At 48.6% G+C, this 18,951-nt stretch overlaps 2 protein-coding genes across 2 annotated transcripts; both read right to left on the bottom strand.

Annotated features, from left to right (window-relative positions):
- Positions 1–198: 198 nt before the first annotated feature.
- Positions 199–6,997, bottom strand: LOC104156859 (alpha-2-macroglobulin-like protein 1; the record flags this gene model as incomplete). The annotated part of the gene is made up of 12 exons (XM_009700442.1): positions 6,994–6,997; positions 6,795–6,916; positions 6,320–6,371; positions 5,861–5,944; positions 5,289–5,465; positions 4,881–4,962; positions 4,106–4,262; positions 2,662–2,833; positions 1,996–2,210; positions 1,491–1,706; positions 965–1,080; positions 199–289 (listed from the first exon to the last, which is right to left on the bottom strand). Coding segments are annotated over exons 1-12 (1,488 nt in total), but the record flags the coding sequence as incomplete, so codon positions are not given.
- Positions 6,998–7,532: 535 nt separating this feature from the next.
- On the bottom strand, positions 7,533–13,248 carry LOC104161867 (alpha-2-macroglobulin-like protein 1). Its single transcript, XM_009700441.1, has 6 exons — positions 13,102–13,248; positions 12,797–12,946; positions 11,747–11,944; positions 10,977–11,064; positions 10,224–10,377; positions 7,533–7,809 (listed from the first exon to the last, which is right to left on the bottom strand). Exons 1-6 carry the CDS (start codon positions 13,192–13,194, stop codon positions 7,533–7,535), a joined length of 960 nt encoding a protein of 319 aa, XP_009698743.1. The 5' UTR covers positions 13,195–13,248.
- Positions 13,249–18,951: the final 5,703 nt, after the last annotated feature.

Genomic DNA, 18,951 nt, shown 5'->3' with positions numbered 1-18,951 from the left:
TTCACATGGCCAAGGATGCCCTTGGGGTAGGGGAGGGCAAGGTGTGGCCTGGGGGAGGCTTTGGGTATAAAGGTTTCTTGGGAAGAAGAGAACCATGCTGCTCTGCCCACAGGAATGATCACAGTTCTGCATACAATCCTGGATAATGGAATTCCATCGCTGTCCCCATCCCAGCTGGACACAAACTCGCGGTCTCACCTCTTCCAGTGAACCTGCCACGGGGCTGTATCCAGACAGCAGCTCCACTTGGATCAGGACCATGTTGGTGGACACACGGTTCCCTGTGTAGCTGCAGCAGGAACCCAGGGGACAGCACTAATGTTACTTTCTGAGCCATGACCTTCAGATACTCCAGCCCAGCTTTGGTAATCAGGTGGATGAATCTGCCTTTCCTTCCAGTATTTCTCCTGTAAGCATACCTGTTCCTGTTCTGTAATAAATCTTTGTGCTGCCCCTGACCTCTCTTTTACTTGCCCTGAGCCAAGGAGAATAAATTCCTTGGAAGGCTTCTGGAGTTACCTTCTCTAGGCATGGCAGGGAATATCACGTCCTCTGCCTGCTCTCTTGGCCGTTCTGTCCCAAGTCAGGCAGGGGTACAGCAGAGGAGAACGGTGTGACAGTCAACCAGCAGCAGAGGAGGGAAGATTTAGGAATGTCAGCAGTCAGTCCCACAGCACCGTCACATCACTAGTGTTTTGAGACCTAATCCTAGAAGGGGCTGAAACCCACTGACCTTGGGAGAACTTGTGGTGACTGGCATGAGAACAAGATAAGACTATAGCCTGAGCCATCCCTCTGGGGCCTTGTACTTTTCACCCAGCTGAGGAGAGCATAGTTAAATGAATGGGGACATCTTAGCACTTGGACCTCATGAGTGAAGGGGATTCCTGGCCATCAAGAGACTGGCGTGGCACTAGAAGCCTCTTAGCACCGGGGAGGCAAGGGGCAGCCGAGTGTCTCCTACCGAGCACGAATGGTGACAGGGAACTGGGTGGCATTGGGTGCGGTGCACTCTGTCTGCACGGATACAGCAAAGGTGATGTCACTCCTCACGGGAGGGATGTGGTACCGCAGAATGGCCTGCCAGGACAGAAAGAAGCTAGTTGGTAGAGAATAGCACTTTTTTTTTTTTTTCCCCCCCAGAGAGTATCCTTGTCTAGTGTTTGGCTTCTGTTTGCTGTCTTGCACTGGTGTAAGAGAAAACTATGTGGTGGAAACAGAGGTTCTGCTAATGCACTGCTCCTGGTGGTGTTCACTGGACTTCTTGGAGGAGAGACGCAGCTCTGACTGGGTGGAGATGATCTGGATTTCATTTGGGGAATTGCTGTTCCCTTCCTGTTGGATCTCAGCCACTCCTAGCAGCCTTGAAGCCCAGATTCTTGCAAGTCACTGCAGCAGTCTGTTTTCAGTGTTGGCTAAGTAGCAAGGTGAGAGGTCCCCTGGCTTTCAAGGATTTTCCCCAGAGAGACTTTTTCCCTGGTTGGGCTTACCTGTAGGAAGAGGCACCCATGGCCCTGCACACGCACAGTATAATCTCGGGGAATGACTGGCAGCTCCACTGTCTGCAGCAGGAGACGATTGGTGTTGTGTACTTGGATGTTTTGGTTGAAATCCTCAGAGGAGAGAGAAACTTGAAGATCAGGCCCATCCTTGCTGAAAGTCTTGGTTGCATATAGGGCTAGGGCTTCCAGAGCAACCACCGTGTCCTGAGGAAAGAGACACACAGGCAAAATAGGATCCGTGCTTCCTGGACATGCCCGGGCCCTAGCCTTGCGCTCCCTCAAACTGCAGCTACAGCACAATAAGGGATGAGCTTTCCCCTTGGATTTTTAGGATGAGATTAGCTCAGAGGAGTACAAATATTCACCTTTTACCCAGGAGCTGTAAATTCATACCTTTTTTTTCTTCCTTTTTACTCATTGCTCTCGCAAACCACGGCTGATGCTCTATGAGCGGAGAGCAGGTTCTCTGCTGATGATAGCTCAAGGGAATTACCTGGGTTGAAGCAAAACCTCCATAAGGATTTTGCTGCTTGGTGAGCCAAGACACAATCTGGGATGCCTTTCTGATTTCATCTGAAGTCAAACTTGGCTTTGAAAGGTGAGCCATGAGGATACTAGATGTCAATTCCACATCAACAGATGGAGCCCGATACCAATATGGGGAGTCTTCCTCCTGTTTGGTCTGCTGACTCCAGAATATTTGGTCATCTAGAGGTGGAGTGAGAACACTTATGGAGTGTGTAGCTATATCTAATGATCTTGGAGTCCTACTCAGCCCCTGTGCCTAGGTACCGGGCAGACATGCTCATTGGGACAAGATATGGGTGCATATCTGCCTCTTTGCCTCCCCACACCCTGCTTTTCCCAGTAAAAACCCAGGCCTGCAGGTGGGGAAGGAGCTCTACGACATCCATGGAGCTCCCCTGTTTTGGATGACGGGGAGACCCGGACTGTGAGATCATCCATGGAGAAAGTCTGTCTTACAGTATGGACATAACCTGTGATGGCTCAGCAAACAGAGGCTATCCAAGCCTGGGGCTCCCCACAGAGCTCTACCAGTGCTCTCCACTCCTGTTCTCGATTTCCTTGGTTGTTCAACCCTGGGATCTCCACACAATTCTGCCAATGACCCTATCTTCTGCCCCACAGTCTTTGGTACCTGATATTATGGCGGCCTTATCCAATCTTTTGAGGATTTTCTGCCTGAGAGCCTTATCACCCGCTACTGCAAAGGCGTTTGCGGCTAGTGCCAGGCCATAGAGGCTGGAAGTGCCCGTATCAGCGTTGACCAGGTCCTTTATACATTTCAGAGCTTTCCACAAAACTGGGTCCTAGGATACAATTGAAAGCACATGGGTTGCTGGCAGGTTGTATGGGGAGGGAATGCAGCCTTGAGGTGTACAGAGGAGGGTGGGAACAGGGACGGGACACGTGGGGAGAAAACCAGTAACATACCCCTGTGTGCAGAAAGGCAGAGAGCCAGAGCACTGCCGAGAGGCTGCACACACAGCCCGTCCCTGCTGCCGATACTCACGGAGCGTGGCATCCCCGAGTGTATGAGAGCCGTGACGATTGCAGAGCTCAGCCCTAGTCCTTCCTCCACTGCACCCTGCGGCCACCACAAAACAGAGAAGAGGAGGGTTGCTGTGAGAGGGGAAAGGGAGAAGTTTCCCAGGGCCTTCTGCTCCCTGAGCACAAGCCAGCTCAGGCAACAGTGCTGGTCCTATCCCTTCTGCTAAGGAAGTGCCAGGGATGGTATCTACTCTTGCAGGTCCTGCTTTCCAGAGCACTTCTCAGCCATGGTGCCCCAGGCTCCTCTGGGTAGATGATTCCCTCTCTCTGCCAAACACATTCCCTTTTCCTCTCCCCTGCAAAAGATTTTCAGTAATAGATTTCAGTGCCAGGGGAAAGTGATGTTCTCACAACCCTGCTGCAAGGTGGCACCTCACTCGAGGGCCAGGACAGTGGCAAGGGTATGGAGGAGCAAAAGAAAAAGTATCTTTTTCAAAGGGAAGTGAAAGGTATTATTCTCTTCATTTAGAGGATTAATTATCTGTGGTCCTGTCCACCAAACTGCTGCTGGCTCCACTTTGATGGTACTCTGGGCCTGTCCGTGCATGCATGAGTGCTGTGTTTCTGACTGTGTAGGGCACATCCCTGGCAAGGTGAATCTCATGTGAGTGGCTGCCATCAATCTCCATTCAATCCATTTCTGGCTCTCTGTAAGGGGGGAACTCAGACTGAAGGAGGAATAACGCTCAATAATGGGAAAGGAAGCTAAACCAGTTTACCAAGGGAATAACACAGAGCTTGAAAACTTTTTTTTTTTTTTGGGGGGGGGCATGTGTTAGCTTTTGAGATGGTGCTAAGGCAGTGCACTGGTTCAGTTCCCATGCACATATCATCAAATGCAAACCTCCGTCATTCATAACTTGAAAAATTGCCGCCATGACTAAGCACAACCCTGAGTGTCACCCAAGGATGACCTTGGGCACATCAGAGCCTCTCTCCTGCAGTAGGGTTCCTTTGTTCTTGGCACCCGCACTGGACCAGAAAGTGAAGGAGCTCTGAGGTACTTAATGAACAGCTAGGACATGTCATACCATTAGACCATTGTTGAAGAGCTTCCCCACGCTCTTGAAGCAGCCAGATGGAGTCTGACTTTTAATCAGGGCACTGGCAGCATCCTTTATATTCTGCTCATCTATGTGGATGAAGTTCCGGGCTTGGCTGAAGGTCTTGAGGACAAGGGCAGTAAGCCTAGCACCAAGGAAGGGAGAAGAAAATTGAATTGAACCAGTCACTGATGCCCATCTCCAGTAGGAGACAGAAGTCTCTGTGTCTTCCAATATGTCACCCCTGGAGAAATACCAGCAGGCCAGAGCCTCTGTGCAGATGGAGAGCTGGAAGCAATGCACATGAGTTAGATGCTCTGGAAGCTCGAGCTCAGATCCATTTGCAGCAAGAGAGAAAAAATTTGCTGAAAGTTCAGTGTATCCCCCAGAGCTCTGCCAATTCCAACAGGGTGCACTTGTGTGACTTAAAACCAGGAGGGCTGATATTCGGTGAGCTCACTCAGCCCCTTTCCCAATCCTGTTTGGGCACAAAGCAGTCTGGAAAACCTTGAAAGAAGGTGTCTTTGCAGTCAAGTTTTCAGAATCAGCCTCATTTGGGTTGTCCAAGCACAAAGAATCAAACAGAGGTGCCTCAAGTCAGTTCATTGTCACAGTTATCTTCCAGAGATTCTCAGGAGCAGTTTCTGTTCAAAACTCCACACCTCCAGACACCCTCAGTTTCCCCAGACCAAAATCCAAGCCACCCTGAGCCTGAGCAGGTCAAGCTGCTGTTCCTCAACTATGTCTGGATATCTCTGCTTACCATGTGTTCCCTGGCTCACTTCCTTCCCCAAAGGCACTGTACGAGCCATCTGTGTGCTTGTAGAGGAGTTGTCGCTGATATCCTGCGGGAAGAGGCTGGGGATAGTGAAGATGCTCTGTGTCTGTCATGTTCTTAAGGTGACAACCTGCCCTGCCAATCCTGCTCATCATTATAGAGAGCACTGTCTCTGAGGAATTCAGCAAAGGGCTTTCAGAGGGTTGCCATGTACCCCTACCTCAGCTGAGACACAGCAGCCTGATTTACGCTGCTGTAATTCTCATGGTGTCAGGCAAGTGATGCTGCACAAATCCTGCTCAGCACCAAGCCTCTGCTGAGATCCCCACCGCACAACCTACTGTAGTGGACATCACCAGCTTAATAATCCAACACGAGCAGAAATTCACTCACCGCTTTCCAGATAGCCAATTGCCTTCTGTTTGATTTCTGGAGTCAGTTGTCCTGTTTCTTCAAGGTATTGTGTGATAAAGACATTGGGGGCAAAATGAACCATGTTCTGCTCACCACAGCCACTGGACATCTGGAGGAGCTCATCTATGTTTTCCAGTGCTGGCCCCAAAATATCACCTGTAGGACAGAACAACAGCTGTGAGAGCTTTACATATTCTTGCATATAAAAAATTTCTGGTCTCACCGATTCTCCAGATAACCTGCTAAGACTGGTTTCAGTTCACCTCTGCTCACACTACAATGACTTTAATGTCTATAGAGCCATGTAGGAACAGTGATACAGTATGTGTCTGTCTTTCCCTTGGCTAGATGAAATTATATGTCTATCTGGTCCAGCGTTGCTTGTATAAGAGAGATGAGGTGCTTCTCTGGAAGACATAAGAGCCCAGTATTACACCACGCCGTACACATTCCTTCTTGTTACTCTGTTTGCTAAAGCAGACATGGTGACACCAGAAGAAAAGACTCCTGCAGGGAAAAATCTTACTTTCCAGGATCCCCTTAAATCTCACCTAAGAAACTGATGTAGGCTCTCTCCGACCCAAGGACTATGTTCTCTGGCACAGCAAAAGTGATCGTCTCCGAAGCTGAAGTTCCTGCAAATGCCAAAAGCATCAGAACAGCAACAGGCTGGAGGGAGATGGCAGAGCCACAGGCGTCCCCAGGAGATGATGTAAACAGGGCTGGGATCACCTCATCAGTTGATGAAATCAGCATTCACAAGAGAGGATGACATAGAGATCAGGCCACCCACTGATGAGTGACTGTACTGTGGTTAGGCAGTGGCTTGGTCCTGCCAGGAGCTTGTAGTACTGGGTATAGTTGAATGGCTTTGCCGCCCCATAAAATCCGCTCCAAAATCCCTGACTTTCCCCTCTAGATAGTTCTAGAGTAGTTCACACTGCTTCTCTTTGGTCTCCTTGCTTTGTGCGCATGTACAGCCCCAGTGGCAAGACGGTACCTGCACCTACCTTTAGGGCACAGGAGTGAGGTGTGGGTCTTTTCCTCCAGCAGCCCTTCTGCCTGGTGGGAAAAAGGCTGGTCAGCTCAGAAGGGAGAGCAGTAAAATGAGAGAGCAGCTGCGCAGCACCCAACCGTCCTGCAAGCACCTTTTCCATCTTCATGGGCCATGCAAAGGGCCTCACACAGACAGCAGGGATATGTGTGCCAATGTTGAAGTTTCAGTGGGGAGTGGGTTTCTAAGCTGCTACATGACCTTTGCTTCCATTGCCCTGCTAGCGAGCAGTTCTGATGCCTCTGTCCCATCGAATGAAGGTGCTCAGCTCATGTCCCAACCCAACCTGCTCTTAGAATCACTCCTTGACCAGTCCCCCTGAGAAATGTGCCTACCTGCCTGGCCAACTCCCCCTTCCCAGGGCAACTCACTGGGCCATTTTGAGTCTGACCCAGTTCCAACCTCTCCAGGACCCTGAAACATCCCCTGACCTTCACCAGCAGTTGTTTAACCACTGCGTCCTTCCCTCCAGACTCTGGCACAACAGCTGTACTCTCAGTGCAACCATCTTCCTGCTCCATCACCTCAGCAGTGACAGTGAAATTCACCTTCCCTAAAGAACAAAACATCAAGAGGCCAGTTGGCACATCCGTGCCTACGTTTCAGTTTGCTCAGCCTAAGGCTGCTCACTCATGCTTCGCATAACAGGCCACCCTCCCTTCCAGCCCATCTCTGGTTTCCTAAAGCAGCTCTGCCAGTGCCTCCCACTCCGGCCACTCCTTTGTCCCCTTACCTAATTTTGTAGCCTTCACATCCCAGAAAAATGTTTTTGCTGAATCAGGACACAGACAAATAGTGAACTTGACATTTGCATGCACAAATTCAAAATCCCTGGAGTCCATTAGGCTAAGCTGGAGCTAGAGGTGACAGAAGAGAGAGTTTGGGTTACAGAGCTGCTGCTGTGTTTTTCCTTTCAGCTCCTTGAAACGTCAAGTCAAGCCCAGAAGCCCAGAAGCCCAGAGTGAGTATGATGATGGCCTTGTTGCAATATCTATGGGACACCAACAGTCCATGGACATCTCAGTCCTGTTGGGTTGAGCAGATGGGAAGGGACAAGCCGGACAGAGATGGCTCTGCGCGGAGCTTTGTGAAGAGCTTCCCTGGTGTCTTTTGCCCAGTGCCTGAGGAAGTAGCCCCTCCTTGTCTGGGTCTCTGTCCGTGAAGTACTGTTACCACACATCCACCTGCCCAAAACCATCCTGGAGGGAGCCACTCACCACCATGCACTGCTTCAGGTAGCTGAAGACTTTGATTTTCAGGGGAAATGATTCTCCCCGGAAGACAGAATAGGGCAAGGTGGGTTCCACAAAGAAGGGCTTGAAGCTCCGCAGGCTGGTGGTCTCTGAGATTCCCAACCCATGGCTCTCTGAGGTGCAGAAGGTCATGGCTCTCCAGTCTGTGATACTGTCGGGTACTGTGACAGCTAGCTCAGCAGCCCCTGAATCACTGGGGAGAAAACAAAGTCGAAGAGGTTGCCCCCATCCATGTAAAGATTTCTCTTGGGAAGACAAATGCAGAAGGACTTTGAACTGGAAGTGTGCGTGAAGGTGTGGCGATCCCTAGGAAGTAGGACAGAGGAAGGGTAGCAAATAGGTGGGCAAGGAAGGACTGAGAAGCAAATGTAAACCAAAATTTGCTTCTGGGCAGTGTTGCACCTCAAATTCTTGTTTTGTGTGGGCACACAGGGCTCCCAGGGGTCCATGTTATACACCCAGCCTCTGCCAGGGAGTACTGTGTGACACGCCCACCACGCTATCACCCAAACTCCCAACCACAGCCTGGCAGTCATCATTAAATCATAGAATCATAGAATCATTTGGGCTGGAAGGGACCTTTAGAGGTCATCTAGTCCAACCCCCCTGCGGTGAGCAGGTACATCTCCAACTAGATAAGGTTGCTCAGAGCCCCATCCAGCCTGACCTTGAATGCCTCCAGGGATGGGGCTTCCACCACCTCTCTGGGCAACTTGTTCCAGTGCTTCACCATCCTCATTGTAAAAATTTTTTTCCTTATGTCAAGTCTAAATCTACCCTCTTTTAGTTTAAAACCATTACCCTTTGTCCTGTCACAGCAGACCCTGCTAAAAAGTCTGTCCCAGTCTCTCATATAGGCTCCCTTCGGGTATTGGAAGGCCGCAATGAGGTCACCTCAGAGCCTTCTCTTCTCCAGGCTGAACAACCCCAACTCTCTCAGCCTGGCTTCATAGGAGAGGTGCTCCAGCCCTCGGATCATTTTCGTTGCCCTCCTCTGGACCTTCTCCAACAGGTCCACGTTATTCACAGATCTGCATACACAAAACAGAAGACGGTCCCTGCCCTGAAATGGGCATAATCCAGTCAAATGACATGGAGAGGTAGAGATCCTATTGTACAGATAGCGAACATTGGCACGTGGGAGAATTAAGAAAGCTGGGGTGCGTGAAGAAGGGGAGAACAGCGGAGGCTGCATAACTTGATTTTAGCAAGGCCTTTGACACAGTCTCCCGTTGTATCCTTCTAGCCACATTAGTGTGGACTGGACAAGTGGATGATAAGGTGAGCAGAAAATTTGCTGGACCGTTGAGGACAAAGGATGGTTATTGCTGGCATAAAGTCCAACTGGTGGCTGTTTACCCATGACTGCCCTCAGGGACTGATATTTGGGCCAATACTGCTTAATGGCTTTGTTAATGACCTGGATAACAGGAGAGAGGACATCCTCAGCAAGATTAGCAGACTAATCTTGCTATGTATTAGCAGACTGTGCCTTGTTGGGGAGGGGTTCCTGATATGCTGGAAGGAAAGCTTGCTATTTAAGAGGAACCTTGACAAGCTGGAAAAATGGGCTTGAAAATGGGTAAGTTCTGTATCTGGGGTAGAATAATACCATGCAACAGTACAGGCTAGGCAGTGACTGGCTAGTAAGCAGCTTTGCAGAAAAAGAGGTGGGGGTCCTGGTGGATAACAAGTTAAGCATGAGACATCTCATGTGCCCTTACAGCAATGAAGTAGTAAGCAGCTTTGCAGAAAAAGAGGTGGAGGTCCTGGTGGATAAGAAGTTAAGCGTGAGGCATCTCATGTGCCCTTACAGCAATGAAAGCCATCTACTTATGGACCGTATTAAGAAGACTGCAACCACTGGTTGGAGAAAAGTTGTCTTTCCCTGTATTCCTCCATTGTCGCACCACATCTGGACTACAGTGTCCCATTTTTGCCTTCCAGCGTAAGAAAGATACTGACATACTTGAATGCATCCAGTGGAGGACTACCAAGATGGTCAGAGGGAGGGGACATTTGATGTACAAGGAATGGCTGAAAGAACTGGGGTTTTCAAACTTAAGAGGGAAAGGCTGGGGTGACATCTTTCAGCTTTCTAAAGCTACCTATTGGGAAGGTGTAGGGACAAAGGAACCAGTCTCTTCTGAGGTGCATATTGATAGGATGAAATTTAACAGACACAAGTTGGAACATGGGAAATTCTGACTTGAGATAAGATAAAAAAAATACTACGAGGATGGTTAAACACTGGAACAGGTGCCCAGATAATCTCGAATCTCCATCCTTGGAGATACAGAGAACTTGACTGCAACCTGATCTAACCGGACCTGCCCTGTGCAGGATGTTGAGCTACAGACCTTTGGAGGCCTCTTCCATCCTAGAGGAATCTGTGATTTTAGATTGCCCAGGGTCATTTGGAAAAATCTCAAGCAGAGCCAGGAACTGAACCAAACCTCCATTGTCCTTATCCACTTCTTCACATCTCCTTTTTCTTTGTGAGCACAAAAGGCAATAATGCCCTGGTTCTGCTCTTGCCCATTCCATCTCTGTTGTGGCTGGTAGGAAGTCTGGATCCATGTGGGGCCACAGCCCATAATTACTCACTTGATGGGAACCAGAGTCCAGATGAATGTCTCTGGAAACCAGGTACGTACTGGCCCTGCCTCGCTACCCAGCTCAACGTGCTCTGACTCAGCACGTTCAACAGCAGCATCTGTTTCTGGGTCCAAGTTGTCCAAGTCTGCCAGTTCGCCATAAGCTATTGGGAATACAAGCATTCATTCAAAGGCAGAGCAACTGTGAAATCAGGATAGAGTTCAACTGGGAAAAGGTCAGTTCTCCATCCCTCCCACTCCCACTCTGATCCCCTTTGTCTTCTCCAAGATGCCCTCAACCTACTTCACTATTGTTTTCCATTCTCGTGTGCATGTGCTTCCCCATGAGGAACTCTACCTGCTCACACTTTTGCTCTCAGCCCCTGCAGAAAGGCCTAGATACTGCCCAGTGCTAATCTTGGCTCATTCTCTGTTTTCCAGCAAGAACTCTCCTAGACTTACAAACAGATACTCCTTCCCAAGACTCCTGCCTCATTTCCCCCCTTGACCATATTATCTTCCCACCTGCCAGCAGAAGCTTCCAAGCAGGTTCTTCCTATGCAGCCACCCCTCTGCCCCTCCAGTGCACACGCACACGTGTCAGGACCCTTCCCATCTTCCTGTGGTGCACATCTCCTGTCCAACCTCCCACTCATCTCCGGAAGCCATCCCCAGCTCCTCAGCACACCGCATGTTCAGCTGCCCTTGAGCAGCCTGTATGTTACCCGTGATTTCCAAAGAAACAGGATAAATCGAGATGTACACATGTAGTCGTAGTAGAAAGTGGTCTGGGTGCGGCACTCAATTGGAGACTTGATTTTAAGGCTGGTTAAAAATGTTAGACCGGAATTCTGGAGGAAAGAAGAGGAAGAAAAGAAGATAGATTTCAGTGGAGGGGGTAGTCTGTCTGAGGGTCTGTCTCTGCCACCACATCCCAGCGTATCAGCCACCCTGTGTTGTTGCCCCTCAGCTTGACCTGCAAATTTATAGAGGGAGAGAATGCAGAACCACCCCGCTCCCAAAGCCTGGTCCTGCCCCCTCATGCCAAAGGACCCTCCCTCCAGGCAGGATTGTGTGGGTGACCACTCACATGTGCATGCCCATGCACAAAATCATTATTTTGGCACCACAGTTTTCTGCCTACCCTAACACAGGTTCTCATCTCTCACCTGCTATTGCTTTCTACTATTCTTTACCTCCTTTCCCCAGTTCCCTTTTTCTCTCTGGTGTTTTGCTTTTCCAACCTCCAGTTTTCTCTGACTCAGGCTGACACTCCCCTCTCCTTCCATCCCCTAGATAGTCTGAGGGTCTTGAGCTTGGGGTAAACGGGGACCTGGGTTCTAGGGATCTACCTGATCAACAGGAATTTATCAAGCTAGGAGCATGGAGTGTCAGAGATCTTTTAGTTCAGAAGCTTGGCAAATTCAGAACCTCAAGTTTACAGGAAAGCACTCAAGTTTACTGTGAAGCACTGACCTGGGGTACCAAAGGGCTCAGTTGTGGTATTTCAGGTTTTCTGGAAATCAGATTTACCTTTAGAAGTTCATAAACATCTGGTTGGGACACTGCATAAGAGTATCTGTTGTACACGAATGGTGACATTGTTCCTGGTGGAAGGGTGGTCTGAGGGGAAACGATGATTCCTGGGCTCTTATGGATAGTACAGTAGTCACTGTAAGAGTCTGTGAGGGTCCTGGGGTACTCCTGAGAAGAGCTGAACATATTGTACACCTGTAGATGGAGAATGAAAACAGTGTAGATCAGTGTGAGAGGTGGGAAGTTTTTCATTTTTATCCAGGGATTTTCTGTTACCGCAGAGGCAGAGCTCAAATCCTGCCTGCCACAAAAGCCCAGTCCCAAAGGTTTTTGAGCTTCATGGAGAGCCTCCACAAGTTCTAGATGCATAGCATCAGAGGTGAACACAAACCCCTCTGGGGTACGGCTGCATAGCTGTGGCCACTTCTAGCTCATAGATTGTATCAGAACTCAGCAAACAGTGAGGACATCTTCCCTGTAGGAGTTATTAGATAGCTTCTTGTCTGACTGAAGGCACATCCTGAATCCACCAAGAGAGTGTTAAGAGGGAATTCAAGGGTCCTTAGACCCAATGCATGCCAGGTCTAGAGGAGAAAGGGGATCCTTCTGCTGCCAAGGCACCACTTACAGTCCAATCTGTGAACAGAAGGATTGTCTGGTTCACATGAGCTGAAACAAAGACATGGAGCCTATCACACATCGGGTAATTTTTTTTAACATAACTCTTTTTTTCACAATTGGTTCAGGAGATGGAAGTCTCTTGCCATCTGGTTGCCACTGTGGCAAAGCACTCTAAGTTTAACAAGGATGTGATTTTGGGTTGTACTTGGGGATGACAGTGGGTTATTCTATGAAATCCCTCCGTAGCGACTGGAAATTTTGACTGGTGTTTGATGTTGGCCTTGATTTTTTCTCATTAAGCCATGTCCTGTCCCCCTTCAAATACTTGTTGGTATATCCACTGTGCCTTATTAAGCAGAGCCTGCAACCAGATACTCAGAAGGCATCTCTCCAACATTAGCAAGGCTCAGCACTAAAGTGACTCACACTATCCCTGGAGAGCTCAGCCTCTGGCCTCAGAAGAAGGACGCTCTGGTCTACAGCACGGATGCTACATAGGGAGCCTGGTGCAGCCTGCAAATGGAGACGGACAGCTGATCCTGGGAGAGCCACTGTGTCTGAGAAGCCGAGCTTCACCTGAAACAGCAGCAGAAAGAAGGACTGAAGACATTGACAGAGGAAGGAAAGGGGTGAGTGTGGCTACTGGATTCTGCTGGACATCTATTGCCAATTTGCAGTTAATTAGCTACCTTCCAGTCTACCTGCCCACTTCTGCTTTGTGCACTACTTACATGGTTCCTGAAGCACTTGGAGACTTTCAGACTGAAGGTGTCGGCTGCCACTTGTCCCTCAGGAAAGGAAGTGTAAACAAAGAGGGTAGCCATGGGTGAAATGAGGTCAATGGGCAGAGTGACATTGAAAGCCCCACTATACTGTCCTGAAGGAAGAAGGAGAAATGGAAAAAGTATAGGAAGAGGCAAGGAAGTCTGTCTCCAACAGCAGCAACATGCTCAACCTCTGTAATAATTCTGTACAGTTACTTGGATAAAAACTACTCTGCCTTGCTTCTGGGGAGGCCACAGCTAGACCAGGATGTAGGTTAGTGGCATTTTGTAGCAGTGACCTTACATCATAAGGCACCTTGGTAACAGTGTGCCCTTGGAAGAGAAATGACCTTCCACCTGAGTCCAGCAAAAAGATTCCGTGAATTATCTTGGAGGTCTCTGATAATTCCTGCTTGGCGGATAAACTCTGATGATTTCATCATTTGATCAGAAAAAAAAAATCAGGGAAATTAAAAGATAGAGGAGAGTCTATTTGCCATTTCCTCTTGATTTGTTGTGCCAGCTCTGTTGTTTCCTTTTGGTCTCAGATCTCTTTTCTCTCCTTCTCCATTTAGGCTGGAAGGGCTTTCTTGTTGATTCCTTAATCTGTTCCTAGTATTTAGATGCTCTTACCTAATGGTGGATCAAGAAGTATGGTTGTTTGGCCATGATGCACAAGGGATCCTCTGGCCAAAACCTAAAGGGTGATGAACAAAGCAAAGTGTTGATAGTGCCTCTGCCCCATGACTCCAGCAAAGGGCCCCGTGCTGATGCAGACCCGTCGCAAAGCTGACCTCGTTGCCGGCGCTGCCCTGCACTCACCAGATGGTAGAATTCTGCTCTGCCAGCCCCGTCCCCCAGCTCTGTGGCAAGGATGCGATAGTGTACAGTGACCTGCTGCACGTCCCCGCAGGGCAGCATCGCCTGCACCGGCTGGATCCTCACAGAGCTGCGGCTGGAAGAGTAGAAGGCCCTCAGTGTGAGGGATGCAGTGCCATAAGACACTCGCACATTTCGATCGCTGAGGTCCTCCGGCGGGATCTTTGCCTGTGGCACAGAAAAGGTGGCTCAGTGTCTGAAGATTTCTTACAGCTCTCTCCACCACAAAACCAAGATTGACTGGAGAGTGGGCTCTAAACTCTCCCAGGGTAAGGTGCCTATTTCCACCTAAGCCAAGCTCAGCCAGCCCCTTTCTGTGGAGTTTGGTATTGCCGACTCCACCACACTCTGGGATAACTAGCACCTAAAGAGGAGGCAGGGAGCTGTATGCTACCAGGGTTTGGGCTAGAGCCTGAACTTCTGCAGTGTTGCTGCTAGTCCGGGAGCAAGCCAGATCGTTAAACTGTGTAGAGTGGTTTATTAGTCCCTGGATCAAACCACTGAACCCTTTTCTTCTGTCTGGCATGTGTGGGCAAAGTATCAGCATGGATCTGCCCTGATAATGTATTTCGCTGTTCAGTGTTATTCTACTCGCACACAGTATTTCTTTTAGCACTTTCCCTCATCCACAGGGTAGAAGTGGCAAGGAACAACTGAAGATCAATAACATTGGTCATCTTTGACCTATAACCTCTCTGTATCGAGACTATATTAACTTCTTGTAGACTTCCAGCAAGGTGAAGATCCATCATCTAAGACACTGTAAGCACTCTGATAAAGAGACAGGTCTTGCCTCAAAGTGCCTTGACCTTGAAGTTTAGGTAGGACAGGTATTAGAAATCTACCCCTACAACCAGACAAGAAAGCCTTCCTTGTTCATGGGGAAGCAGATGCAAACTTTGGTCTGTCAGTTCCCTGTCGGTGGTATCCCTATTTAGCTCCTCACATCCTGGGTACCTGCTCTGCTCCAGACTCGCTTGAAACAACTGCTTCCTTACTAGTCTTCCTTCTTTCTCTCCTAAGTTTTCTGCCTCTTATATCCCAGATTTCTGCTAACTCCTATGCTATGAAGAAAAATAATGCAAACTGGTCACTGATGTTTTCTTCTCCACACGCATTTTCAGATGCTTCTTCCCTAGCTCCTTTCCTGTCTTCCTGTTCCATACCATGTGGGAGTTCTTCCTTTGCTCTCTGTCCCTGCCCAGCCGCACAAAGCCCTTTCCACCTCAAACAGAGGTGCTATGTACTCACAACTTCATGGGGCCTCTGTCTGCGGCCCTGTCTCTCATCGTGTCTCCTGACTGCTCGGGGACGGTGTGTGGCACCAGTGGCCAGAACGCTGGCTCTACTATGGGCTATTCCTCTTGCCCTAGATCTGTCATTTCACCGCTCCCTGCCTCCATCTCCCCGGCTATACTGAGACAATAGCATAGACTATAGCTCTGAGGGATGCATTGCTTAGTGCTAGCCAAATCCAATGTAATTATTGGGCTTAACCTGTAGAAGAACTTTGCTGCTGTTGTCCCATGCTGACGTCTCTAAGATGAAAGAGGCCATCCCAGTGTCATCTGTGAAGTAGGTCTTGGTTTGCTTCCTGCTACCATAGGACACTGTAAGAATCACCTCCTTGTTCTTCAGGTGTGTCCCATTGGCACTTTTGAGTTCCAACTGTAACGACGTAGAGAACGGTCAGAGAATTGGAGGCCTCAGGACTGAAAATCTACCTCCCAGTAGAAGTCCCAGTTCCCCCCTCTGCAAAGGGACTTTCACTGTGAACTCTAACTCCTCCAACCCCTCCCTATTTACGCAGCAGCCATCTCACCCGGCAAAGCCATGTGCCTGTCCCGCGGTCACACCTTTGGGCTACCTCTTGGTAGAGATGTCAAAGGAGAGACTGGGACAGAAGACTGTGCTAGCAGCTTTGGGCAGCTCAGAAAGGGACCCCTCAGTACTTCTGTCCCTGCCGTCCCCTTAGGCCCAGCTGCTGGGCTTTCTGTATTTCTGTCCTATCCCACTTACATTTCCATAGTAAGGAGCTCCTTGCTGATAATAGTAGCTTGTGCCCCAGAATTGGAGAGTTGTGATGTCAAAAGTGACCTTGCAGTTTTCAGTGGTGTTGAACTCCACCCCTAGGAAAGACAGGAGGTGTGTGCAGGTATCATGCATCTGAGCAAAGGCAGCAAGGTTGGATGGACTATCACTCATAGGGAGTTGTAGTTTCTCCACATCATTTCAGGAGTCATTTAACACACACACTCGGCCACAGTGCCTCCTACATTCTGACCTGCTAGAATGACCGTAGACTACCAGGAGGTTTCTGTCAGACAGTTCTCAAATGCTCTTTCTGACTTTGTTTAACATGGTCCTACTCATAACTGTCCACTTCCATTCTCACAGTAGAGTCACTAGAAGGCAACACATTTTTCCTTGCCTTCACCATGTTCACTTGTCTGCTGTCTTGCCATGTAGTGCCCATCTGAAACCACTGCATTTGTTTGCTAAGTGAATGTCAGTCACTGCTTTCAGCAAGGAGTTGCAAAACATTTTCTTTTAAGGAAGGATTTGTAAAATTTTATAAGAGAGAAAACCTTACGGATGAGATATTTAACAGGAGCTCTGGACAAGTAGCCTCATCTGGGATGTGGAGATGAATCTGATGAGGAGCTATTAACAGTACACAGTCAGGGCCTTGGTTATCACTGATTGCTCTATCTCCTCATTCCAATGGATTTTCCTAAAGTATGATTTAAGAATAAAAGAACCTGGCCTAGCCCACCTCTGTCTACATTTCTACTGTGACTAGAAGACAAGAAAAAACATCTCTTGCCTATCTCTGCCAAACCAAGGTGTCAGAGCTGGACTGGCCACAAGAGCTTATGGTGAAGCAAACATACTGGTAAAGCCCTGGGAAACTGGGAAAACTCACATGTCCTATGTGAGTCAGACCTGAGGGGTATGGTACACAAGAACATCCATGCTGCCATCGTGCTCCCAGGGAAGACATAACCCTCTGAACACTTGACCCCATGGGAGCCAGTGCAGAAAGCTCCAGTGGTTTGATGGGAAGACACAAGGATCCATAAGGAGTCTTACAGTTGACAACCCAAAGACAAGCATGTTGTACGAGCGTAAAGAATTTTCCACAAAGTGTAGAATCAGTTTTTGCTACCTGTTCCACTTTCTTTCAGAAAAGCCACAGCTTCCAGGTTGAAATCATAATTGTTGCCACGCTTCTGGTGGTAGATCTTAACATTCACCTCAGTGGCAAAGCAGCCGTCCTCGTTTGTCTGGGGATGTAAAAGTGTATCTGTTAATCAACCATGAATGCACTAATCCCTTCTGCAGTGCAGATCAAACCCAAGGCCCAGAATTCTAAAAGTACACGACTAAGACACCTGACTTAAAGGAGCAACTCCCATACTGGCATGAAACATACTTCTTTTCTGTGGAGCAGTCACTAACACGAAATGCTGTTTCATACGTGTTTCATCTTTACACACTCACCCATGTGCCAGTAGCAAACACGAGTTGTCATTTCTCCCTGACAACATGATTTCTTCTGCTACGGCAGGATTTATCTTTAAGATATTTGCTGGGTTACTTAAAAATTTGAAAACAAATATAGATATATTCATTCAACCCTAGAGATGAATAAGTACAGTCTGTGCTGAACTGCAATTGCTTGATTAGATGCAAGAGGTAATTGCTGTGTCTCCAAAATGGCTGTTTCTGGGAAACAGCATGTAGGTGTTTACACCAGATTAAAAGCTGGTGCTAAAAAGCATGCAGTGGAAGTGAATCTATGTGGACAGTGTTTGTATTTTTTATTGCCCTGTTGCAATACCTGTTCTGTAGGCAAATCCGCAATAGTTAGCTTGCCTACAGATGCTTCTTCCTTCGAGTGCATTTAAGTGCAGTCAGAGAAATCACTGAGAGGGGCTAAGATTACTACACTAGGGAGCTAAGGGCTCCTCAAGCAAAGAGCATGCTGCTTCAATAGCTGATGTCTGTCCCACTCCTTCCTTTAGTACTCTTCCCTTTCTTTGCCCCTGTTCCTCTCTTTTGCAAGAGGAGTAGATGTCCCATGTGCTCACCTCGCCAGTGTAATCCTTACAAATACTGCGCTTGTCTTTAGAAGACTTCCGATTATAGCGGATGTGTTTACGGCACACCACAGCCTTCACACTACCTTTGACTGGTTTCCCATACGTGTACCTGGCAAACATAGCAGACAGGATTTACACTCAAGGCAGAAAGACTGGCTCAAGGGTGACTAATATCAGCTTTAGCCTGTGGTTTGCAGCTATACAACCCAGCAACCTGCAGTACCTTCATCGTTCATGAGCTCAGCAGAGGCCAAGAAATTAAAATGACTTCATCAGATTGAGACAGAAGGCAATGGTGGGTGAGTTCTCGCCAAGTCAACACTAGTCCTGCCAGGTAGTGCTAGGGGACATTGTGCTGGCCACAAGTTGAGTCATTATTCCTTCCACACTGGCACTAATCGATGCAGCAGAGGTACTGTATTGTAAGGCACATGCCCTACTGAGGAGATCCACTGCCACACTTTCAAACTCACAGAGAAAGAAGTAGGGAGAGAAAATATGGAGAAAGTTGAGAGTCCAGGAGAATTCCTTAGCAAAGGATGCCAGGGTACCAGACTTTGGGGTAGGGATAGGGTTGGCAGAGACAGTTTTGAGCTCAGTTATTGATAGCCGTGCAGTTTTCAACCCAGTAAGAATGCACCTTCTGCCACAATTGCAGATGACATCAAGTTGGGTGGGAGTGTTGATCTGCTGGAGGGTAGGAAGGCTCTACAGAGGGGTCTGGGTACACTGGGTCGATGGGCTGAGGCCAACTGTATGAGGTTCAGCAAGGCTCAGTGCTGTGTCCTGTACTTGGGTCACATCAACCCCATGCAATGTTACAGGCTTGGGG

Source organism: Cariama cristata, unplaced genomic scaffold (genome assembly GCF_000690535.1).
Source record: "Cariama cristata isolate BGI_N322 unplaced genomic scaffold, ASM69053v1 scaffold18825, whole genome shotgun sequence".
Taxonomy (NCBI): domain Eukaryota; kingdom Metazoa; phylum Chordata; class Aves; order Cariamiformes; family Cariamidae; genus Cariama; species Cariama cristata.
This window is presented reverse-complemented; position numbering and strand designations above follow the sequence as displayed.

What these genes read in the sequence shown, in the direction of transcription:
- LOC104161867 (XM_009700441.1), bottom strand. Translation starts at nt 13,194, where the DNA reads ATGGCTACCCTCTTTGTTTACACTTCCTTTCCTGAGGGACAAGTGGCA. An exon ending in ATGTTTATGAACTTCTAAAG is followed by an intron (nt 11,065 to 11,746) that starts GTAAATCTGATT and finishes TCTTTCCTCCAG; the next exon opens with AATTCCGGTCTAACATTTTT. An exon ending in TGGACTCTGGTTCCCATCAA is followed by an intron (nt 7,810 to 10,223) that starts GTGAGTAATTAT and finishes TTTTCTCCCCAG; the next exon opens with TGATTCAGGGGCTGCTGAGC.